The 26,579-nt window shown below is 32.7% G+C and overlaps 2 protein-coding genes across 2 annotated transcripts; both read left to right on the plus strand.

Moving 5' to 3' along the window:
- Positions 1-8,682: 8,682 nt before the first annotated feature.
- Positions 8,683-10,190, plus strand: LOC109021106 (transcription factor MYB8-like). Its single transcript, XM_019003660.2, has 3 exons — positions 8,683-8,951; positions 9,132-9,261; positions 9,477-10,190. Exons 1-3 carry the CDS (start codon positions 8,819-8,821, stop codon positions 9,946-9,948), a joined length of 735 nt encoding a protein of 244 aa, XP_018859205.1. The 5' UTR covers positions 8,683-8,818; the 3' UTR covers positions 9,949-10,190.
- An 11,954-nt stretch (positions 10,191-22,144) lies between these two features.
- On the plus strand, positions 22,145-26,187 carry LOC109011541 (uncharacterized protein At1g66480-like). Its single transcript, XM_018992792.2, has 2 exons — positions 22,145-22,857; positions 25,944-26,187. The coding sequence occupies exons 1-2, from the start codon at positions 22,237-22,239 to the stop codon at positions 26,028-26,030; spliced, it is 708 nt and encodes a 235-aa protein (XP_018848337.1). The 5' UTR covers positions 22,145-22,236; the 3' UTR covers positions 26,031-26,187.
- The last annotated feature ends 392 nt before the right edge of the window (positions 26,188-26,579 follow it).

Consider the following 26,579-nt stretch of genomic DNA (forward strand, 5'->3'; position numbering starts at 1 on the left):
GTTGTCCTCTCTTTGTTGGTAAATAAGGTTAGTTCAGCGGGGAATCTCTGGTGCATATTTTTAATATTTAATTGAAGAGTGAGCTTAATTTCATTTTAGTTTTCAATTAAGGAACATGAATTAATTCCCAAGAATTGTGGTACTTGGACTGGTGCGCCACAAAACCTTTAGTACATGATGTCCTGCTTGAATAGCATTTGGGAGTGTATTTTCTTGTTGCTTTTCGTGCTAATTTTATTATAATAAAAATAAATATTTATGATGAATTATTTTATAATAATAATGATTATTTATGATAAAAATAAATTTATTTCAATAAAAAAAATAATTATTTTAACTGAAAATAATTAATCATGAATAAATAATTTTTTTATAATAAATTGGTGCGTGTCCTTTCGTATCTAGTACCTTCAAAAGTGTCTTAGTTCTTGAAAAATATCGTAGCAGATTAGTACTGAAACTTAGGACCGGTGTGTTTAGATGTTAGATTGAGTTGAGTTGAGATGATAAAATATTGTTAGAATATTATTATTATTATTTTAAAATTTAAAAAAATTAATTAATTTATTATATTTTATGTTAAAATTTAAAATAATTATAATGATGAGTTGAGATGAGTTTAATTTCCAAACGAAATCTTAAACGATAGTACTGTACATGCATGTGCGTGGTTGGAGACATAATAATATTATGGACGATGCTACAGCTACCATTGTAGTATGTGTTTTTTTTAAAGTAATTTTTTATATAGATTTTTTTAAAATTTTTTAAAAATAAAATAAATTTAGAATATTATTAAAAACACTTACTTAATTAGAAAGTAAAAAAAAAAAATTATTAAAAATACTTCTTTAATCACGAAGTAAAATAAAAAATTATAAAAAAATATTTTTTATTTTACTTCGTAAAGAATTATTTTTTAATAATATTCTGAAATTTTTTTATTTTTTAAAAATATTTAAAATTATTAAAAATATATATATAAAATAATTTAAAAAAACATATAAAAAATACATGTTAGAGCTCCGGCGAAAACCCGAGCGGGAGCTCAAGCATTATTCTAATATTATTGTGTTATCAATCAGCAGGAATCTTAAAGCTGGAAAATATGACTGTAGTTATTACCTTACCAAAGCGGTAATTAAAGTACATCAAAATAATCAGCCCAAAGCAGTTTATATTGCCAACAAGCTGTGCCCACATGACAAGATTATGACTCGGAAAATTGGATGGTCTGTGAATTTTTGTTCCAATATGCAAGCTAGCTAGGCATGCATTCAAGTACTTGGGAACAACATGCATGCATGCCAGATCTTGAATCGCAAAGGTGAAAGGCTGGAAAAGTGCAGTACCGGTAGCTACTCTTAACTTTTGGCCTGTCTTAGAGATCAGAGATGGCAAGTAAAACTGCATGTATGCCTTCCTCGACCTTTCCAGCTTCAATTGGAGTTAAGAGGATTAATTAATGGTGTGGCAATCCATATGCATGCATGCATGCGCGCGCAGGAATCCGAATATTGCTCTTGATAAGATTTATTAGGTAGCGAGAAACCGTGCAAGTATTACAAAAAAAATTATTTATTTGTAATTTGTTAATTCTAATAAAATGATTATTTATGATTAAAATAAATATATTTTAATCATAAATAATTTTTTTGTCACAATCAAATGGTCATGTATATCTATTTTTTTTATAGTAAAATTCACGAGCATCAGACCGAGTTGAGATTATTAATTTGATAATGATAGTCTTATTACTTTTTATTACTCATTTATTATTATTTTTATTTATTTTTATTTAATAGTTAAAGAAGTGATTATTAATAAAATTGTATATTTTTTTTAATATTAAAGATGTTAAAAAATATTTAAAAGAAAATAATAAAAAAATAAATTACAAATATATTATAAAATAAAAAAAAGATGGTGGGAGAATAATAAGTTTACCATTATCCTTATTAATTATGTAACGTTTGATTTTTCGTCTACCAATTAAAATCGGCCGTCAAATCCGACATGACCGACCACCTGCATGCAAAAAGAGGACAGAAACATGAGTTAATATTTATTTTCTTTATTTGCAAGCTACTTTATTTGGTATATATAATTAAGTAGCTAATTGCTACTTGACTAGCGACAAGCTAGCTTTTGAGATCTTTGTGCTAGGTCATGTGGTGGTGTTTTGGATTTTACGAGCAGCATGGCCCTGTGTCATTCCCTGCCTGGTTTCCGTTTAGTGGCATTCTGCTGTTTTTCTGCCCTTGGCTAGCTAGGTATCCTGTTTTAATTCTGTTGTCTTCTTTGTTACTTAACGTCTAGGTTGATTCGAGATTTGTTTTTTCTTTCTTTAAAGAAAAAAATCTATTCATCATCTCAACTTTCATCATCCTCCCATCATCCTATGATGTGGCATTAGATGATAGGTTTACAAGTGAAATATAATAAATAATTTCCAATCACTTAATGTCACATCATAAGATGATGGAATGATTATTAAAATTAGGATGATGAGTAGCATTACTCTTTTAATTTGGCAGTTGGTTTGAACTTTGGGTGTGTACTGACTCACCTCTACGTATCGGCATCTCTGAGGCAAACAAGCACATGTATTTGCTTTCCACTAGTGTCGAAGAAAAGTTTATACCCAAAATCGAATACTTCGAAAATATCGGATTTTCGCACAGAGGCGCAGTATCAATCGGAGATTTCCACAGCATACAATTATGCAAAAGGAAAAAAGAAACAAGCTTTATCCTTGTTAAACGACATCAAGACAAAATGTTTAGATTAAGCATGTGTAACAAAGCAGGAAGACTCATCAACGTATCATCGTCTTATTTGAAACGTATGGTAAAGTGGTGATATTGGTAATCACAAGCCACTGAATGCCATAGCCAACAAGGCCCACCGCCCATGAAAGCAGAGAAAGGAAACGAAGTAAAAAATAAAGGAAAAACAGAGACGAAAATACTAAAACTTGAACATCGGAAGGAGAAGAAGAGAAGAGAAGTTGATGCAAACCGAACAAAGCAAAGAAAACGATCCATTGATTCTCTCCTAGTAAAACTTGTAGCTTTTGCCACTCGTCATCCGTCACTCCAAGTAAATCATTTCAGACTCTTGGGTTGTGGATGATAGCATCGTGACGAAGAGAAATCGGGAGGGGGGGAACGGAGGTGATGTAAAGAGAAGTGGGGAAGTGGGATGTGGGTGGCTAGGGTTTCGTGTTTTATGAGGCGGGTTGTACGGGTCGAACCCAATTAAAACTATTTTTTGGTGTGGGTCGGGTCAAGCGGATGGATCGGGCCAAACAGGTTTTTGCACAGCCCTAAGTGAATGTAAGTACCCCTATATTACTTGGAATGGAAAAACTGTTGCCAGATTAATCACTGTTTCAAGCTGGCCACTACTAATTACAATATTCTATACTAGTTCTTTAAAGTGTATATATAAGTTCATATGTGATTTGAACTTTTCTTGGATTTTGATAAATTAAAGATAATAGAGCCGATCTTAATTTAGAAATAATGTTTGATTTAAGTCTTGCCAACTCCAACGAAATGTCCTTGTATAGTCCTGATGATCGAGTACATCAGAAATTTTAGAGGGGCAGATTAATGTAGGATATAATAAAGTACTCATGATAGGATTGAGCTTTAATTTCTTGATCAATTGTTACAAACCATACTAAAGTCAATTTCAATCATTAGTGCATAAGTACTTGCAGAGTCGTGCTATGTACAACGTGTCATAATAACCTAGCTAACAAGTATATTGAAGATTTAAAGGACAAGAATATATATATATTATTATTATAGAGTCTATATATATATATATATATATATATATATATAAGGTTTAGATCATGTGACTTCTTATATCCGCGTCATGAATGTTATTGAAGCTAATAACCACAATCAGAAATATAAGATTTAAGTCATTCAGGTCATTTATAAATTAACAACGTACAAGTCGTACTTGGAAATAGTCAGGATTATAAATACCAATTACGAGTGCTTGTATTCATGTATTCAAAGATACATTAGCAACGATGATCGATATATTCTATTTGCAACTGATTGAAATTGTTGCAGAAACTGACCATTACCAACGAAAGTATTTCTGGTTGGGATTGAGTTTTGCTTTCGCGGCTTTTTCAACAAATGATGATCAACGAAGTAACATAGTTGCAATTAGACAACGGCACCCAGAAATTGATTATCACCAACGTCAAGCGCGCGACATGATATATAATTCGTTTCAAAAAACCTACGCTCGATCTGTTGTAGTGATGAGAAAATGACCTTACATATGTATATCATAGATTTAAAAAATGGTCAGGAGAGGTTGTAATTATGTATTGGATTAAATATGGCAGAAGATCAGTTGTGAATTATAAGATCCTATATATATTATATGGCCAGTGTCAGGACGTACTATGGAAAATAAGACTAGCTAGTAATGACCGGAAATTCTACATGAAGACCCTAGCTAGCTAGCTAGCTTACTGCATGGGGTTGGTTATGGATTTTCGATCGTTCTCTCATCAGCATCGAGATCTACACTACCCTTTTGTGTGTGTGTGTGTGTGTGTTTTTCTTTCTTTCTGAAGATGGAACCGAAAGGTTTAAGGGGCCGGTTTGACTGTGAGATACACGGATCGATCAAGTTCGGTGAGTTGAGATATATATTAATTTTCGTTTATGTGATGATAAACATACCGCGTGCATGCATGGTTCAAGTTGAATATTCACAGGTTATTATATAAGCTGCAACGTCGGGACCGGGAGTGTATATTAAAACCTCGTACTGCCCATGATAAATTAAAGATTTTGTACAAGCTGTTTTCCCGAATCACATCACATGGGGGAAAAATGCAGGTGCAAACTTGTGGATCCTGTTTAAGAAATAGGTAGATTAATTAATGTCATGATCTTGATCTTTTACTTTTTGAGTTAATTTTTATAAAATTAAATTTATTTTAAGTTAATTTACATGATTATATTGATTGATTGAATTTATTTTCATCTAGATTATATAAGAAGGTCATATTCTGAAATTTTTATTCTAAATTAAAATAAAATAATTAAATAGTAAACCAATACTAGTAAAAGAAGCATAAATGTACAATCATGCATCCTCGATTTTAAAACAGATATTTAATAAGTTGGCAATTAGCTAGGTTTACGCCTTACGGTCAACGAGAAGGGCAAAATAATGGATTAATAATATTGGTGATCGATAATGCATATATGGCATGGCAGCATGGTCAAGTCTACCTTAAATCTAGAATGTGCAACAACCCGCCTAAATCTAGATAGTCCCAACCCTAGCTACCAGCTTGACTCAACCCCGTCCAACATTTTCATCACGCTTCCGGTGGACTGCATGCTATCATCGGCGTCATTAATTATATTAGAGAAGTACCGTTAGACATAAAAAAAATTATATAAAAATAAATTTATAAATTGATATAATTTAATGTGATCTATTAAATTTATTTATAATAATAATCTAACACACTGTATCAATCCAACTATATCAATTTATGAATTTATTTTTATGTCATATTTTGGTGACTAAAATATTTTAGATTATATTATAATAGGTACCAGTACTGTTCCCGATGGCCGCTTCTGATCCCCGTCTCGTACGCATGCACGTGCTTGTAAGAAGATTTGTGTTGGCTTGTGAGAATTAGCTAGATTTTAACAAAAAGGTTCAATTATCAATCATTTCTGGCTTAAGTTTTGATTATTTCGCTAGTCATCGATATTTTTCATGGCAAGATATTAATTGAAACTCATCCAAAAGCAGTACGCCGTCAGAATTCACCGGCCGGGGCAACCATATATTGCCTTGACTTCTTTGAACAAATGATCAAAACAATAACCACCAAAAGTGGCGGCCACTCAAGTCCTAATATTTTATTACCAGTACTGGTAGTACTATGTATGTCATGTGTGTGTGTATACACACACACTGAGCTTGACAGGATGATCTCTTAATCTTATCAATCGCTGCACCGGCTAGCTGTTTGCACCAATGATCATGTTGATTCAATCCTTATTTAAGGATATACGTACACACACACATACTTGCCGCTAAGATAATATCGATCGGCAGCCAAACATGTCAATTAAGTATGTATGTGTGTGTGTATATATATATATATATATTTATAGAAGAGCCAGTAGTCACATACATAGCAGTCTTGTCCCAAATTTATTAAGAACCCCTCACTTTTGACGGAGGAATACCGTGATTACAATCAAGGTACTTGGGAGATTATCATAACACCTCTCAAATACAGCCCAATGACCTTCAAACAAATAAACGAACTAAACAAACTTAGAAAAAAACCAGAGCAGCGCTGCATACAAGCCTAACAAGCCTAAAACAAGCCTAACAAGCAACGCAAAAAGCAGCGCTGCATACAACGCCACGCTACAAATGTTCTGCACTAACCCGCAAAAAACCACCTTTGCATTAATTCCTTGCATCATGCGATTTACACCGAATTGATGCAAGGCCCCATTTATCTATTCTAATCAAACCTCGCAGCATAAAAGGTAAGTCTATAGTGTTTCTCCATTCCGCATCTCCCTCGCTTGCACCCCATCGAGCGAGCCAATCCTCAACAGTGTTCCCTTCCCTAAAAATATGAGAGTACTTATAATCCATGTTCTTTTTTAGCTCCTGAATCTCCTCCCAATAGTCCTCCAAATACCATATGCCACACCGATTCTTCTGCAGCCATGACAGGACAACCTTTGAATCCAATTCAATATCAATAGCAGACAAGTTTAATTGTTTACAACGTTTAATTCCCTCCAATAATGCCCGTAACTCTGCTTGTGTACTATCTCCATAGCCTAAATTCATATAAAAAGTCAATAAAACAGACCCCTGCATATCCCGAATTACCCCTCCAGCCCTCGAAATTCCTAGGTTACCCAGGCAACTCCCGTCCATGTTTAGTTTGACTCTACCATGTAAAGGCTTTGACCAAGAAATGAGTTGAATGGGTTGTTGTTGAATAGGAATAGGATAAACATTCAAGCTCCAAAAAATGTAAGAATCAGTCTGGTTAAACTTTTTAAACTTAGCAAGACCTTGTCCAAGCACACCTACCTAGTGTTTGATAGAAAGCCATACCGCCTGAATTGACTCAACTTTGTTCTCCATTCGAGCAGAGCACCTTCTGCCCCATAATCTCCAAGAAATGATAATAGGCAATAAACCAAGTATGACATCTATTTGTGAGGAATTCGAGACTCTCCGAAACCAACTAAGACAAGTTTCACACCATGATCTTCCAACCAATAGCCCAAGTAAAGAACCACATTTTTTCTAAATCTCAGCTGCAACCTCCCCTTCAAATAAAACATGATTAAGATCTTCATACTTCCCTTGCTTACAATAATTATATTTCGAAGCTAGGGGAATTCCAATCCACCTAATTTTGTCATCCACTACTAGAGTACCATGCCACGCCTTCCACATAAAAACAGAGAATTTTTTTGGGAGAATACTATTCCATATCCATTTATGTCCCTCTAGAATAGGACTTCTCACTCGAGTACAATCCCAAGCCGATTTTGTAGAAAAATTTTCACTCTCAGTTTTGGTCCAGATAAGCAAATCTTCTCCCTCTTTGCTCCTTGCTAACACATTAATGACATTTTCAACAAGTTTCGTGCCCACCAGTCTTTCTAAAAGATCCACATCCCATCTATTTTTAAGCTTGCAATCTTTGATTTTTGAAAGATGCTGTTCAACCACTGGCAAAGCTTCAGCAAATGACTCATGTGCCAACCACTTATCATACCAAAAAAATACATTCCCATATTTGATCTTCCTTTTAGTATAATTCAAAAGAGTAGGAATATTTTTTGCAATCATACACCAAAACCTTGTACCCTTTGGAGGACCAAGTAACATAAAAGGTTTATTGCCTACATACTTCTTTCGAAAAAATTTGCCCAAAGTGAGTTATTATGCATAAGTTTCCATGCATGCAAATCTTAACTGAAGAGCTTTTTGCATTTCTTCAAAAGGTCTAATTCCCAAACCTCCTTCTGCAATTGGCCTACATATATTCCTCCAAGCCACCCATTTTCTCTTTCCTCTTCCATCCCTTTCTCCCCAAAAGAAATATATATTTTTTAAGAAATATATATATATACATATACATATAAATATATTCATTTCCAGCCATTGTGAAGACATCTGTGACTAGTATTATTTTTTTAAGGCTTACTCTCGAGCAAAAATTGTTTTCTAATCCATTATTTTAAGAGTAATATTGTTATATAGGTACAGTAATAAAATGTGTAGGCGATGCATAATTATTTAAAAAAAATAAAATTTATTATTAAAAAATTAATTTTTTTCTTTTATATCTCATATTTATTCACTATCTTAGAAGAAATATTTACGTGACACTTACATATTAATTTGCGACTATAAATATCATTTCCATTATTTCAATACGTAATAAATATTACAAGTGAAAATGACATGCATCTGCCATCTATACTTAACGGCAAGCAGTAAGAGGTTGATAACAGTGCAGTACTATCCTCTTCAACCCTAGGACTGTACGACCCACCTAATTACAGCCAAAACCACCGGTCCAAGTCAACAACCTTCCCCCATCCCCCACTTCCTCATCACAACTATATCTACGCCCATGATCCCTTCCAAGTTCTTGGCCCGTCTCCCTCTCTCTCTCTGCCTGCATTAATTTCTTGGAGTTTCTGAAAAAGATTAGGGATCGAGATAATTGGAGACGGATCGAAGACAACACAGTCCAATGAGAAAACCTTGCTCTAAACAAGAAGGCACCAACAACAAAGGTGCTTGGTCCAAACAAGAAGACCAAAAGCTTATCGACTACATCCAAACCCACGGCGAAGGCAGTTGGAGTTCCCTCCCAAAGGCTGCAGGTAATTTGCCATTGAAAATTTATTCTAATAACTACCTTGGTGGTCTCGATCATGGTCATGAATTTCTTTTGATTTGGTGGGAAAAGAGCGATCGATGGAACAGCTTCTTCTTAACTCTTTCTTAATTTCTTTGATTTTTTAATCACCTAATTAATTAACTTGTTTATTCTCGTGGACTAGGGTTGGATCGTTGTGGTAAAAGTTGCAGGCTGAGATGGATAAATTATCTGAGACCAGATATCAAACGTGGTAACTTTGGTCAAGATGAAGAGGACCTCATCATCAAGCTCCATGCCCTCCTAGGCAATCGGTACATATCTTCTGATCGAATATCTCAGCTTTTCTTTGACATATATGCATCAACGAACTTGATCGAACATATACATACATATATATATATATATAAATTAACGTATAAATATACGTACATGAGCTTGTGTATATATATGCATCTGCGCTCACACGCGTCATGTAAGTCATATTCTAACAAATGGTCGTACGTACGTACGTACGTGTGACTGTTAGGTGGTCGCTAATAGCAGGAAGATTACCTGGGCGGACAGACAACGAAGTAAAGAACTATTGGAACTCTCACATCCGGAGAAAGCTAATAAGCATGGGAATTGATCCAAATAACCATAGGCTAAATCAGCAGATTAATCCTCCTCGCCCTCAACCCAAGTACGTCAACGTTGTTTCTGTAGCTGCGACAACGTCTTCTGAGTCAACGAATTATGATCATGATTGTAAGCCGCCGCCGCTCAAATCCGTAGGCAATGCCGATCATAGGGTTTCTGACGGTACTGCCAGTAGTAGTGTTGATCAAGACGAGATGCCAGCTGCTAATTCCTTGGCCTTGAATCTGGATCTCACAATTGCCTTTCGGCCTTCTCCCGTTACCCAGCTCGTGCAAGAGAAGCGGCAAAGTTCCATCTCCATGAGTACGAAGCAAGTAGAAAGGGAACCCGTTCTGGTCCCTACGCTCCTCCTTTTTTAGATCTAACATGATATTGCAATTTATATTTATAGATTGAATATATCATATGGTTCTAATTAATGCTTGCAGGTCCGGGAATCGGATCGAGATCAAAGAATTTTTCAGTTGATAATTTCAGTTTGTATATATATATAGGTTGACAAAAAAAAAAAAAAAAACATCAAGCTATTGCGAGGTGAAGAGTTCCAATTAACAGGGTCGGTAAAGATCAGATTGCGATAATACAATGTATGGTAACCCTAGCACAGATCTTATATATGGAAAGATTCACTTTATGATTTTGGAAATATTAATATGGAAGTGACTAATTATAGTTTTTCTTTTTTACAAATAGCTTTTATAGTTACAATTAATATTGCAGGGATTTGATTAAGCTCTCTTACGAATTAAAAGGTCATAGGCCAGTGAAACAAATAAAAATAAAAATAAAAATAAAATGGGCTTCGTATAATTCATTATTGTCTACAAATATTTTTCGAATAGTATTAAATATTTAATAAATATTATAAAATGCAAATTAAAGTTGTCTTTATATATAGATTCTACTTACTATATTTTCATTATACTTTTATTTCACCAGAATAAGGCAGTACGTAGTGTCCATCAATTTTTGATTTTTTCTTTAAAAATAAAAAAGTGAAGGATGATTCAAAATTGTCAGATGACTTAATAGAGTAAAAATGAGATGAGAGTATAATGCATGCAGATACCACTATTCTATATTGTTTTTTTTTTCTTTTCTACTCAAAAAAATAATTTGAAAAAGATATTAGAGTTTTTTTTCTTTTCTATTAAATTAGTTAATAATTTAATGCACAAGAGCAGGAAAATAAATTTTAACAAGTATCATAATGATAACAAAACGTTACAATAATATGAAAATTAAAAGATTTTGGATATTTTAACAATAGTTTTTTTTAGCAAAATATATGAATTGAGTAGAATTCAACCACAATACTCAATGACCCAGGGAGCACTGAAAAAATACAGAATCTTTTATTTCTATATTGTTTTTACATTTTTTCATCATTAAAGTAAGTCTCTTCTAATTTGGAAACTCCAAAAATATTATAATGGTAGAAAATCATTTTATCTAAATGATTTTAGTTAATTAAGAATATTATGAGATTTAAATGATATTAAAAACTCTAATTATTTATATGATTTTACTCCCTTAAAAATATTTAATAAAATTCTATCATTTATTTAATGATGAAAGATTGGTATTTTATAAATTAAATTTGATAATTTATTTATGATACGATATTTATATGATGCACGTGGGCCCAATTCATGAGTTTTGTTATTAATTTGTTATTGTTTGAATTATATAAATATATTCAAAGTAGTAAAAGAAAGACAAATATAATGTATAATAATATTGCTATAAAATTAATAGAATAAGCATTTTTTTTATAGAACAAATGAGAGAACATACCAAAAAGTAGAAAGTAGAAGACAAATAAAACAATTGTCGAAATAGAAGACATAAAAAAAAGACAGAATGACAAAGAATGGAATAAAGACAAGGGCAACAGGTTTGTTAGAAATAACACATTACGAAAATAGAAGACAATAATTATATAGTCATATTTGTTAATTAACACTTTATTACCACATTAACAATAATAACATATATAATAAATAAATTCAATATTTATATAATCTAAATTTAAACAGAATAAAATACTGTAAGAAATCATACTTCTTACTAATAGTGTCGCAAATATTAGATTTATTACTAATATAAACTTTAATATATTCAAGAAATAATATTCAAATTTCAAAATATGAAACTTGTTATCAATATAAGATTTGTTATTAAAAGAATAAAATTATTCAGAATTAAAAAAATTACTTTTCGAAATTATACATGTAAAAAAATCATTAAATGAAGTTGATTAATGAAATAACAAGACTACATATTTTCAAAAAATATTAAATGTTGTATAACATTATTTTTTTTCAGATTTTAATTTTTTTAAAGACTTTTTTTAAATATCTATTAGTCTATAGAGGAAAAAAAAGCTCAATAATATAGCCCACCCATTCCTCCCTACGACACCGTTTAATGAAATCAGAAAACCCTACCTATTCCTTTCCCTCTATTTCTTTGTTTCTCGCCGCCCTAACCCACAAGGAAGATGATTTTTTTTTTTTTTTTTGGATGGACACAAGGAAGATGATATAACAACAATATATATACTACAATTTGTTTACAACTAACTAAAATATATATATATATATATAAAAAAATTATTATCGTATTTACTTTAAACTGTTGTAAGTGCAGAAATTTTAAATTAAAGTGAAACATATAAATATTTTAATGTTAAGTTGTGTATCATCGTCCTTTTCACCCTCTCCCTAACACACATCTTCCAGAAGCCCCTTCCCCTTCTCTCTCTCTCTCTCTCTCTCTCTCTCTCTATATATATATATCTCCCTTTTCTTTTCTCTCTCTCTTTCTCTCCGTCTCCTACGCTCACCATCACTCCACACATCACCATCTGTTCCTCCTCTCAGTCCCACAAACACCAACAACATGTGGCCATCTCGCCTTTCTCATCACGACACGCTGACTTCACACTTCTTCTCGTTCTCTCCTTTTTGGTTTTGTCTATTATTTATTTGTTGATTTATGTGGTGATTTTGTTATTTGTGTGATGTTTTTTGTGAATATTTTGTGATTTGTGTAATGATTTGGTTATTTTGTGGTGATTTGTGTGATGATTTTGTTGTGAGGATACAGAGAGGGATGCAGATGCATGTAGCACTGTTCATTACTGTAGCACGGTTCATCAATGTAGCACTAATGTTTTGAATACCGTACCGGATGCTGTACCAGTCAAGGCACTGGAACGAAATATTTTGGTATCGGTACCGTTTCGGGATAGCGTTTCAGGATAACATTTTGGAATACTCGATATATAAATAAATTACATATAAAAATTATATTCCAAAATAATAGTCTATATATAAATAAATTATATATAAATACATATATATATAAATTATAAATAGTCTAGTCTGAATTGTGGGTTAAAAAATAAGCTTGTAGTTTGAAAAAATGAAAAAATATATATATCGGCTGATACAGTTCGAAATTGAGGCCGGTATTTTGGCCAGTACGAAATAAATATAGTACCTGTACCGGCCGGACGGCCGGTACGAAAAATTTCGGTCGTATCTGTTGGTACTGTACGAAATTTAAAACTATGTGTAGCACTGTTCATTACTGTTCACGTTTATAGTCACTTTTAAGTTCATTAGCAGTGAGTGACGTGCAATGCACATTTTTCTAGTGACTAATATCCACAAAATATAATAATAATATGTTTTTTTAAATAAAATTAATTAGCCAATAATTTAATGTACAAGATTAGAAAAATAAATTTTAACAAGCATCATAATGATAACAAAATGTTACAGTAATATGAGTAATATTAAAATTAAAAGATTTTGGATATTCTAGCAATAGTTTTCTTAACAAAATATATGAATTGTAGAATTTAATCTCACTAGTCAATGACTGAGGGAGCACTAAAAAAAATTATTTTATCTAAATGATTTTAGTTAATTAAGAATATTATGAGATTTAAATTATATTAAAAATTTTAATTATTTATATGATTTTATTCTCTTAAAAATATTTAACAAAACTTTGTTTTTTATTTAATGATAAAAGATTTAGTATTTTATAAAGTAAAGTTGAATTTATATTTTAATTCTGGTGGCAAGGTCCGCATGTTAAAGTAATCTTTCACATGAGTACTTAATGTAGTCTAATTCTCATGGTTTCGCCAAATGTATATGATGTACGTACGAAATGCATGGGTCGTTAGAAAATTAAACCTCAAGATCGATATCATCATTAATGTTGGAGATATTCTTGATTATGGTACTAATCATTGAGCATTTCACCGAATAAGCTGAACGCAAAAATAAATAAAACTAGTAATCATTGAGCATTTGACCGAATAGAGTTTTTGTGCACCTAAGAAAGTTGGGAGTGGGACTAGCATTAATTATTGATATCCATATTCATTTAAATAACAAACAACATGCAGTAATTGCAATTTATATTAAATTCCTAAAAGTTTTAATTGTCAATATATAATAAGGGGATCGAGTACTCCACATGCAAGCCAATTGCAAGGAACACAACCATTTCAATCTAAGAAAAGTCGTACGTACCTCCAAATTATTGGGGTTGTTGATAAGTACGTAGTTGGATGAATGAAGGACGAAAGTCGTAAATGAACATATGGGCATACAACCTTCTATCTCTAGCGGCCCGGCAGGAGATCAAGTCATCCAACAGCTGCACATATATATATATATATATTTATCAGTTTTGCTACAGCAATTGGGGGGTGGGGAACCCCCGGCGAATCAGATAATGTGGCATTATGTCACGTTAGACAAGATGATTAAAAAAAAAACAAAAATCATCGACTGAAGCATTTTTTATAAAAGGAGGAAAATTTCGTCTTCTTTCAACACAACCCTCTAGTAGAAATTTCGTCTTCATCTTCTTTCCCTTTTTCAAAATAGCCCTCTACTGAAAATAAATTTGAATTCCAAATAAAATGTAACAGCTCCCAAAACCCATCACTCACTACCCAGGAAAAAATGAAAAAGAGTATTGGAATTCAAATTTGTATAGGGGGCTCACAGGGCAGTGCAGCTGAAACTTTGCACAAACTTTGCAGAAATTTGTATAGGGGAACATATGGCCATTTACACCGTGCCATTTTACCATTATCATGCTCCATAGATATGACCAAACCTTTTTATATCACCAAAAAGAAAATTTATACTACACAAATATTAATTAGACATTAACCTCTTGATTCACCCTGACAATTACAAAAGATTCCACCCAACAAGAAAAAAGGACCGAAAAAATAGAGAAATAAAAGGCTAGGGACACAGGAACAAGGGAAGTGGTGGAGAGGACGAAGACAGTGACTTCGTGCATGTGTTCATGTTCGTGTGGGTTTCATGGGTTCGTGGAGACCACTACGACTGACTGTGGAGAAGATGAAGATTGGGCTGCGGCGGGCTTCAACTTCGTGGGGTGGCGACTTCGTGAAGGATGATGGGGCTTCGTGTGGATGTAGAAGATGAAGAAATGAAGACAGAGTGAAAAGTTGCATTTGTGGGGATGGGGGCAAAATGGGAATGAAGACAAAGTGCAAACGATGTCGTTGTTTTACCACGTCGAACATGATGCCGCAGGGGTTCCCCAGGACGGTTGTGAGTATCATTGCCTATATTTATGGATTATGATATACTTACCACCAATTACTACGGGTTTACTATGTGCCCGAAGTGGCTTTTTTCTTTTTCCTTTTTTTCTCTGCAGCAGGTAGACTTCTATGCTAATGCCTTTGACTTAACTTTCTGAGAGCTTCTGACTCTGGCCATCCTCCGATCGAAAGCATGAAAAGAAATTTTCAAAGTGGCACTAAAACAATCGAGCTCCTCTCTCTCTCTCTCTCTCTTCACATTCGTTCCTTATGGCTTGAACGACGTTCGTTTCCCATTTATTTTTTGTGGATTGCCATCGTCGAGCCCACCACTCGAGCCAAGACAACGTCTAGCCCAAACGACATCGAGCCCACCCTTGGAGCCCATACGAGAAGCCCAACTCTCGAGCCCACCTCCGCAACGCATCGCTTGCGGTGAGGATAACTGTCTCACCTCCGTTGTGCCGCCGAGTCACGCTTCTTGCGGTATGAACAAATCAGTTGCTTGTGTAATGAAATTCTCATTTTTACTTGTGTAATCAGTTGAATATTCACAATGAGCTTTATGGTGTATTTGCCACTTGTGTAAATTTAATTTGATTCCTTAACAACTAAATTTAATTTAATCATTTTTACTTGTGTAATCAGTTGAATATTCACAAGTAAATTTAATTTGTTGTTGTAATTCTAATCAGTTGAATATTTTTGCACAATGAACCAGATGTGTATTTGCCACCGGCACAAGTGAATGTTGTATAAGAAATTACAAGCATAATTAAAGTTAAATCAAAATTCAAACAGATGTTAAAAGGATTTCCAAAAACTCATATCCTAGCTTAAAAAAAGAAAATAACTTTCTAAAATTAAGTAAAAGGTAATTCAGAACCCAAAAAGGATACAGGGAAATGTCTCACAAATAAAGCATTAGTTGCATAACCTGAAAAGATAAGCATTTTTTCATTTATTTTTTTGAAAAATTATATATTTTCCTTCCCTTTTATTTCTATTTGCTTCTTAATTTTTGTGCTGAATTTGCAATTTTTCAATCAAATTTCAGATAAAATGAAATTGGATTGATTTTTATTTAGTTATAACAATTATAATTCTGGAGGTTTATTAAGGTTTCACTCTAAGGCTGATCTTGATCATGGAAAACAATGGCATGCCTCATGGTGAGTGAGATTTACACTGTGACAGCCATATGATAGACACAGCTCCATAAAGGGTGGGCAATGGCCAAAGCTAAATCTTTAAAAAAAAAAAAAGTATGCACTTACAAAAAAGGAGATTCCCTAAACTTACAGGTACTATGAATTAAGGTGTTTGAGCAAATATTTCTTGTTCATTCAATCATCATACATATATATATATATATGTGTGCAGGCAAAACCTCTTACTCGACTCATTCATTTAAACTTATAACAATACAAGCTGCATGCAGCTTCTTTGAAATACAAAAAATGTAGCTTCTCTAAAATACTTGACTTAGATTCATTCAAGCTTAACGATCATATGGCTCCCTTTTATTTACTCTTGAAACAATTTTAAACTTGTTTTCAAGCAGATTTTCTTATTATGATAATTTTCTATTCTATAACCATACCCTAATGAATGACCCAAAATGGCCAAAAGAGAGAAGCATTTTGTAACACTCCATTCTCGTAGGTTAGGAGTGTCACGTATTTTTTATAAAAATAAACCAGGCAAGAGATCTCAAATTTCATAAATGAAATTAGAAATTTATTTTGTAGAAAAATGTCTTCCAAAAACATTAAATGAATAAATTGAATAAATTTATGTCATAAAAGCATGTTTTATTTTAGAAAGTCTGAAACTAAAATTAATTGTTCATTCTATTCCTGGCCTGCCTACTCGTATTCGTCATCCTCACCTGAGTGGTTAAAAACATGAAAACAAACTAAAATGAGTCGAAGACTCAGCAAGAAATCCATCACAACGTAAACATAATAAACATATATAAGGTTTTCATAAAAAATTTCATGCTGAGAGTTTAAAATTCATGACTGTTCATACTGATGTTTATGTTATGTATGACTGATTTAACTAACTGATCTAATTGATTTATCTGATTTAACTAATTTATCTGACTGGCCAACACACCTAACCCTGTGTGCGAGGTTGTGCACCGACCCCACGTCCCACTGTAGCAAGGGAGCCGCTGATAGTATTCTGGCATACTATGGTGGACCACGACTGAGTTTGTGGCTTGCACATCCACCCTAAAACTGAACTGCATTGGTATCATGCATCTGAATGACCATCTTATTAACTGATCTGATCTTATCTTGCACTTGAATTTAAGATGACTTACGTGTCTTATACACATGAGATGCATGACATATTACATACATAATCATAATTTCTTAATTTAAACATGATGCGAAATAATATGATCGTATGCTATGCTGGATGACATATTTGTATATGACATGAGTGGTTCATAAATAATTGACTGGAAATGAACTGGCTTGAATAATACTTATTTATAAGTTAAACTGTGATGATCTTAATTTATGATCAAATTACTTACCTCGTTGCGCTTCTTCTTGAATAATACTTTGTAACTTAACACCTATATGCAATAATAACTATCACTAAGTTTGTTTGGGAATAAATAAGTACTAATATCTTACTTAATTTAAATTCACAATCTAAAAGATAGTCAAATAAATCTTTTGTTTAGCACTATAATCAATAAATTCTAGCATTTAAATTACTTAAAATACTAATTTGTAATTAAGTAGAATACTCGAGCTAGTTTAAAACAATTCATAAAATTTAAATTCTTAAACTAAGTTTTATTTCTTAACATAATTATTAAATCTTATAAGAAACCTAATAAATTGTATTAAATATTCTTAACATAATAATTTTATTAAATTCTACTAAATAGACAAAGGAATATTAATAAAATATTAGCAAAATATCCTTATAAAATAGCCTTTGACTAATATATTTATTTAAGAAAAACTGACTTTTAAAATGTTAAGCCCAATAAAATTAGTAAAACTGTTGTTGAAATAAAATAAGATCAAATCCAATTTAAAATACAAGTCAATTTAAAAATCATTAAAATTTGTAAGAGTTGCAATCTGGCCTATAATAATATTACTACATGAGCCCAACAAAAGACTAAGTCCATCCCACGCACATAAGGGCCTAGGGCCCAAGGCCCATCAAGAACTAAGGGTTCTTCTAGGAAACAAGACACATGGCTAAGCAAAAGAAAAATAGAGAGTTTGAGAGCGAGGGAGAGGTTCTGCGATGGACTCACTGAAGGAGGAGAGGCTGGTTCGGCAATTCTAGGCAGCCAGAAGTGGCTGGCGAAGCGGCTAGGTTCCTGAGCAAAGTGGTGCGAGAGAGAGAGAGAGAGAGAGAGACTGTTAAATGGAAAACTACTGAAGACAACTGAAAGGGAAAGGAGGCTGGCGGCGGTTGAGGGCTTACCGGAAGGGAGTGGGATCGACAGGGTTGCATTGGTCGGCTGTTTCTGTATCTAGGGAGAGGTGGTTCGGCGCCTCTTGAGGTGGCTACCGTGGAGGAGTTCCAGTGGGGTGGCTCACGGCTTCGAGTTTCTCCTCTCGTATACGGGGTAAGCAAAATTTATAAGTGTAGAAGATAGAAAAATAAAAAGAAACCTAAGGGAGTAGAGACGTGTATGTGCATGAGAGTGGAGACGTGAGGAGTGGAGAAAAATTGCTCATCAACATAGTCGGTTTCCACTAGAATGTTAACAACTAATACTGAGAAATGTACGGGTTTTGAGGTTTAAAGTATTTGAATAGAAGCTAAAATCAAGAGATGAGGTTCGATAGAGATAGGGAGAAATAAACTTTAAATTCAAACCAAACTCTAGTGAACGTAATCTGATACAATTTAGTAATAGTTATTAGAAATAATAATAAAACAAAAACTCTAGTAATTTCAACAAAACTATAATAGAAATTATTAAAATAAATAAATATAAAAATCTGATAAGATAATAATAATAATAATAATAATAGGAAAAATATAACTAGAAGATTTACCTATATACCCTAAATCTAAGACTGGTATGTTACACATTTATAAGGAAAATCAAAGAGTAGGTTTTGTGGTGTGAATAAAATAAACAAACACAATAATTAATAGTTATTTCATACAAGTTGGAATGACTTCTAATCTTCTTTTACACATTGCATGATTTGTTTCACAAGCCAAATTAATCATTAGATAACCAAATACACAAATCGCAATGGGAATAACTTTTGTAGGGTTACCTGACAGCTCAAGAGGGTGGGCTATGCGTGGTGGCAGGAGTAGCGGTAGACCCTGGGGTGACTTCGCCCAAATCGCCCAAACCCGAAATAAATAGAGAAAAATAGAGAGTTAGACAGAGAGAGAGTCAATTGAGAGGGAGAGAGAAGCACCATTACCTTTGAAGGCGTCGTTGTACGATGGCCACACCGCAGGAGGCACGAATTGAAGGGGAGATGAGGTTCGGCCAGGCTAGGTAGCGACGCTAAGGCTTTTGAGAGAGAGAGAGAGAGAGAGAGAGAGAGAGAGAGTTAGTGTGGGATAAAGGTTCGGGAATGGGTATGGTGTTTATCTCACCTTTGATGACGCCGGAGAGGTTGGTTCACCCTTCTGACATCGATGCCAGGAGGTCTGTTCTCAGTCTGTGACAATGAGAGGTTCGTTCGTTCGACCTAAGATGGAGAGGAGAGCTCAGATGAAAATGAAAGCAATCGGGTAGGATTTGAATTTCAAATGAAAAAGAGAAATTATGTGTAGACATACATCTTTCTGACACTGCAGAAGCAAATCACATCACACCACAGAGAAGCCTGTCAGCAATGAAGGAAGGAAAAAAAAATTCTACTCTTAGGCCAGTTTACTCTCCAACACCACACACTAGTGATGTGGCAAATCGGTTTCTAAAAAACGGTTTAATAATCTCTCTCCCTCTCTTCCTTACTGAATCCATCTTCCCTCCCCCCCCCCTCCCCCCCTCCCTCCCTCCCTCTGCGAATCCCTCTCCCCCCTTCCCCCTCTCAAAATCGGAGTTCAGTCACTCAAGAGAGAGAAAACAAGCCCCAAGTTTTCATTACCCAGAAAAGACGTGGAAGAATCGACTGGTTCGGGCCTTACCCAGAAAAGAACACCTCTGAAACTATTAGCGTAAAGTTTTCATCTTTATCACGCTGAAGTAGTGGGAATGGAGAAATAAGCATGTTTTACCATCTGTGAGCCTCTGTGCATAGTAAATCTCAATTCAATGGCATTGAAAAGAAAAGAAGCTTCTCTGTGTTTTGTGGCTTTCCTCTATTTTTGGGCTTCTGCATATGGATTACTTTCTCCGAAAAGTGTAAACTTTCTTTCCCAAATACATCATACACCACAATTTTTAAAAATTTTTTTGGTTTTATTCTTCTTAAAATAATTAAATTCTTTTACTCATCATCCATATAACATACATTTGGTAAGAAAAAAAATTATAAAAATTATAAAAAAAAATAGTTTGTGGTGTATGAGGCTTAAAAATAAAATTTTTCTTATTAAAAAAAAAAAAAAGTCACGTCGGACTCGTAGTAAACATAACATGGTTGGTGGCAAGTGTACCATAATTGGGAGAGAGAGAGATACACGTAAAATAAACTCATAATATTTATTAAACACTTTGTTGTTTAAGACTCAAAAACTCGATGTAGAGATCCAAACTTACATAAGTGGAGAACCATTAATTCAAGTGTAAGGGCTTAGAGCCCAACCAAACCAGAATATCAGTTATATAAGACACAGCCCAAAATTAGACTGTGGAATTTCCTTTTCAATGTCTGTTGCACTCGGACATGATGGGCTGTGGAAGTCCAATAACATTGATTGATCCTACATGGGTGAGGAACAATCCCCCTCAATAGAAGAAACTCTTAAGTTCCTTTGTTATCAACAGTCTGAAGTCCCCATCCTATGTAAGGATTCAAAAATAAGAATGAGGTGTTTTTTTTTTTTATTTGAAAAAAATAAAATAAAAACTATTTCATTAAATAAAATTTCAAATAATTTTTATAGTTTGCAATGTGTGCAAGACTCCATAATACTAAATTTAATATTTAATACAATGATTTTTTTTTATACGTAATACAATGATCAATTATTTATATTTTAAATCATTTTTTTAAGATCTTCCTAAATTGAGGTATAAAATTTATATTGAGGCCTCATTTTAAATTGATGTAAATATAAATTCATAAAAACTGTATTTAAAGATTTTAAATAAAATGTTATTTTATTTAAAATTTTGAAAATATTTTATATAATTATTTATATTTTATTATATTATAATTACAAATAATTCATTTAAATTTTACCTTAACCCTCAATTTGTATTGAGCCGCCCCTCTGTCAACGAGGTTAAGGTTGCGTATATAAGATAATTTGATGCATGCCAAAAGCTCGATCAACCCCAGCTCCAGCCTCCAACATCTTTAATTATTATCCGTTAATATTTCAAAAGTTGCACACAACATGCACGTACCAGTTAGTTTGTCCCACCCAAAAAAAAAAGGCCCTAGCTTTTTACATGTGAAAAGAGGTATGAAAAGAATCTTAATGGGAGCCCACTGCTTTTCTAAATGGGTGTAGAAAAGAGGTGATAAGATCAAGTTCGACTTAGTTAGTATGCTCAAACATTATTAATCACAGCATGGATGGTAATATATATTCAATATTCATGTCATGATTCAAATGCGTTTTCCCACTGCTGTTTTAACAAAGTCAGAAAAGAATCTTCAAAAAAATCCCAGTTTCCCACATTACAGGCCATCAGCCTACATATCTTTTCAACTTTCAACTAATAAAGATAAACTCACCCACCCCTACCCCCAAAACAAAGCTAGCTAGCCCTATTATATTAACCCGAATGAAATGAATCATCATGTGCAAGAGCCATACTTTCTAGCTAGGAGCCTCATCAACTTGATATATATATATATATATATATATAGAGAGAGAGAGAGAGAGAGAGAGAGAGATGGGGAACAGTATAGGATCAGGAAGAAAGAAAGCTAAGGTGATGAAGATCAATGGAGAAACCTTGAAGTTCAAAACCCCAGTGCGAGCATGGGAAGTTCTTAAGGACTGCCCTGGTCACGTCTTACTGGAGTCCGAGGCTGTAAAGCGTTATGGCATCCGAGCCAAGCCATTAGAACCGGAGCAACAGCTCATCCCCAAGAAAATATACTTCCTAGTACTAGATGATCAACTACCCAAGTCTTCTGACGAAAAGGTGCCTAGAGCTGTAAGGTCTCAGTCAGGTGGCATACACATGAGTGCCAAGGACCGGCTCGAGTGCTTGATGCTATCTCGGAGAACGGTTTCTGATCTTTCTATTAATAGAGCGCCGAGTGTTGTGTCCGATCGTTCTGGGCATTTGAAGGTGAAAATAAGGTTACCAAGCGATCAAATGGCCAGATTGGTGGCTGAAAGCAGAGATGGCGTGGAGGTGGCCGAGAAGATCTTAGATCTTTATAGGGACCGCGCCGGAGAGATTAATGAGGATGTGCCGGAGGGAAAAGAGGACGCATTGATGCACCGGGAAGCACCATGGAAACCGGCTCTAGGGAGTATTGGGGAGAAGACCAAGGCACATAAGGTACTTTTCCGTTGAATTTGTCGCAATGATCTTCATTTTAATTTCCACGTACATAGATTAATTAAGTTGTTGATATTTAACATAATGTAGCAACTCATAATTACGTACTCGTGTTCAAGGCCCCCTACTTTTTATTAAATGCTAAATGCTGTCGGCCTTTTGGACCGACATAAATATAGACATCGTTTGAAGAGTACGTAAACACCTGATTTAAAATAGAGTAGTACTATTACTGCTGCATCTATAAAAAAAAAAAATTACATAAAAATAATCTTATGACGTGATTTCATTTAATTTGTTAGATATATTTTATAATAAAAGTGATTTTATAATCTGACGAATCACATCAAATCACGTCAATTTGTAACATTACTTTTGTGTAACTCTTTTATAACTAGAGTATTTTTCTTTATGATATATGGCTGGCATTTTTTTAATTTAAAAATGTTTCATAAGAGTAATGCTATTCATCATCTTAACTTTTATCATCTTCCTATCATTACATGATGTGACATTAGATGATTAGAGATTATTTATTATATTTTACTTGTGAATTTATCATCTAATGTCACATCATGAGATAATGAGAGAATGATAAAAAATTGATGATGAATATATTTTTTTCGTATCATAAATCTCTATAGAAAGCTGAATGCGCATGAGTGGCTAATTTGGGTATGATAACCACAGACATAATGAAAGATTTGACTACCATACATACCGATCATTTTTCCCAATACATTAGAGCTTAAAAGAATGAGAAGATAATATATATTCTACTTTTGTTGTCGCATGCATGTCGCATTTTAATGACTTTTTTTTTTATATAAGTAGTTAATTTTATGACACTACTTCAAACGTATAATCCATATTAATTAGCTAGTCAGAGTGACTGAATATAATAATAATAATAATAATAATAATAATAATAATAATAATAATATGAGATAAAAAAATAAGTTTAATTCTTTAAAATTAATAATTAATTACCTGATCATTGCTCAAAATTTAAAAAGAAAAGAAAAAGCTAACGAAATTTCTAAATACTTGTAATTTTCCAAGTCTAACATTTGTTTTTATGGTAAGAAAGTAAAATCAATGAGACCTATCTATCTTCTAGACACTGCCCATTTTATTTAGCGAAGAATATTATAACACATGCACATCATGATATATAATAGGCATAGCATTGTAAACTACAGAAGCTGACATTTGGTCATGATGTGAACGCCTTTCAAATTTCTTTACAAGAGTTTAGCTGCATTGATTGAAAATAGATATAATATATCTAGAACCAACAAAGAATATGACGTCATATATGTATATATACTCGTCAAGACTCAGAATTAGAAGAAAATTAACAAGATCATGATAAATATGACAATTTTCTCATAAGTTATCCTTAATTAATAATTATATGGACTCAATTTTTTTGGAGCATATTTTATGTGATAGCTAGTACTATTATTTCATAAAAAATTTTAAATTTTAGTTTCTCACCTGATTTAAATTTTTAATTCCACATAATCACCTTCTATTTTATAATGGGTTGTAAAAAGAAATGTAAAACAAATTGTGTGTATAAATATATATTATATTTAATTATGTTTTACCCTTTCACAAACTTTTGGTAATGATGACTGATGAGACAACTTGGGCAAACTTCCAAAATATTGTTTGACTATGAAAAGGTCAGTCGATAATTTCTTCGAGAAGGATTAATTGTATTAATTTTATAGCTGACTGATTTTCGGTACCGGCTCATTTCAAATTTATTTTGTTTTTCAATTTATAAAAAATAGGATTAATTAGAAGACTTTGAATACTTCTTCAGTTACGCATAGAATTGACTAAAAACATTAATGTATATTATATAGAATTATTCCAATTATAGTTTTCTACGTCATATCATCTACAAGAATAATATTTGATACGACCTTAGGTTGCATTTGACTAGTAAGATATTCTTAAATATTTTATCAATAATAGTTAAAAGATAATAAAAAATAATGATAGAATAATAAATAATAGTAAAAAATAGGTGAAAAATAATAATAAAATAATAAATAGTAGTGAGTTATTCTGAAAATACTATTAGACCTTAGAGTTTGTAAGTCTTGCGTATTTTCTTAAGAAAATAATGAAATTCATCATATAAAATAAATTTTCTTATATGCATCATAGATCTCATATCTATCTTTTTTAAAATGAGTGCACAAAACTTAATTTGGTATTCTAGAAATTTATAAATAATTTTCAACAGGAAACCTAATTTCTTTGTTATTCTTATAAATCATTTTCAACAGGAGATCGACCTAATTTCTTGATTATTCGTTCTGTTTGGATTTCCGCTCATTTTCTTTGGAATTTTGTAATCCCCTTTGAACAGAAACATTGTTTGGTTATCTTTCTTGGCCATGGAAGGTGCCGGGTATCTACATGATTTTGTTGACTAACTTAAATGTGAACAGAAATCTTCTTTAATTCAATGAATTAGGTCTTCCTATTTGGAATAGTGTTGTTCCGATTACTAATTAGAATAAAGAAAAAAAAAACCACGCTTGCAAGCTGTTGCGAAAGACATGGTGACATTTGGATAGTGAATTGAGATAAGATGAATTGAAATAAAATATTGTTAGAATATAATTTTTTAATATTAATATTATTGTTTTGACAATTGAAAAAGTTGATCAATTGTTTATTATATATTTTTGTGTAGAAATTTAAAAATTTTGTAATGATGAGATGAGATGAAACATTTTCACTATTCAAATGGGCATTCTCTTCACATGACTGTTGACATGATAAAATTATATTTATAAAAAAAATTAAATTTTAACTTCATTTACAAATTAAATATTATTGCGTCGTCAATAGTATATGGGGTATGTCTTGATCTACATCTAATAATAGAAAATAAAGTTGGGCAATATCTCAACACGAGTCTTTTCTTGGCCATATATATGTTTCAATATTTTATATTTGAACTATTGATATATACAAGTACCTTCTTTGAAACTCAAATCCATGCTCTCTCAATTATATGGAATATTAACTATAATTTCTTGAATCATTTAAATTTGCAGAAGCGAGTTAGTTTCGTTCCAATGGAAGAGGAAAATTGCTTGGATGGGCCTCTAAGTAGCAGTCGACTCAACCGAAGAATCGAGTGAAACTGCAAAAACTCCTTTCTATATAAGTGTCCTATAAATATATATATATATATATATTATTCTTGCGAGTTATAAATTTGCAAATATGTTGTAGGCAACATCTTGTAGTACTATACGTATTTATTTTTTAAGAATATTATTCATCATCCTTTTACCAGGCCATCATTCTTCCTTTTTTTTTCAAATTTTGCATCGAATGATTGTCTAGATAAGTAAAAAATAACAAATAATTTTTCAATAATTCAATGTTATATCAAGAAACAATAAAAAAATGATGGTTATATAGCAATGGTGATGAATATAATTTATCGTTGTTTTTATTAATTAAGTGCATCCCGACTAAGGATATGGATTTGTAGTCACTATAAGAAAACTATTTATTTGTGGCCAGTTAATTTCAGCGAAATGATTATTTACAACTAAAATGAATCTGTTTTGGTTACAAATAGTCTTTTCGTCGTAATTAAATGACCACAAAAACTCGTTTTTCTTGCGGTGAGTCTTAAATGTGTCTAATTTCTAGTCAATTGGGATGCATTCTGAAGGTTG

Source organism: Juglans regia, chromosome 10, assembly GCF_001411555.2.
Source record: "Juglans regia cultivar Chandler chromosome 10, Walnut 2.0, whole genome shotgun sequence".
Taxonomy (NCBI): Eukaryota; Viridiplantae; Streptophyta; class Magnoliopsida; order Fagales; family Juglandaceae; genus Juglans; species Juglans regia.

Excerpts from the sequence above, each read along its gene's own strand:
- LOC109021106 (XM_019003660.2), top strand. The coding sequence starts at position 8,819 with ATGAGAAAACCTTGCTCTAAACAAGAAGGCACCAACAACAAAGGTGCT. Across the intron at positions 8,952-9,131 it reads TTCCCTCCCAAAGGCTGCAG|GGTTGGATCGTTGTGGTAAA; the intron begins GTAATTTGCCAT and ends CTCGTGGACTAG. Across the intron at positions 9,262-9,476 it reads CATGCCCTCCTAGGCAATCG|GTGGTCGCTAATAGCAGGAA; the intron begins GTACATATCTTC and ends TGTGACTGTTAG.
- LOC109011541 (XM_018992792.2), top strand. The coding sequence starts at position 22,237 with ATGGGGAACAGTATAGGATCAGGAAGAAAGAAAGCTAAGGTGATGAAG. Across the intron at positions 22,858-25,943 it reads AGAAGACCAAGGCACATAAG|AAGCGAGTTAGTTTCGTTCC; the intron begins GTACTTTTCCGT and ends TTAAATTTGCAG.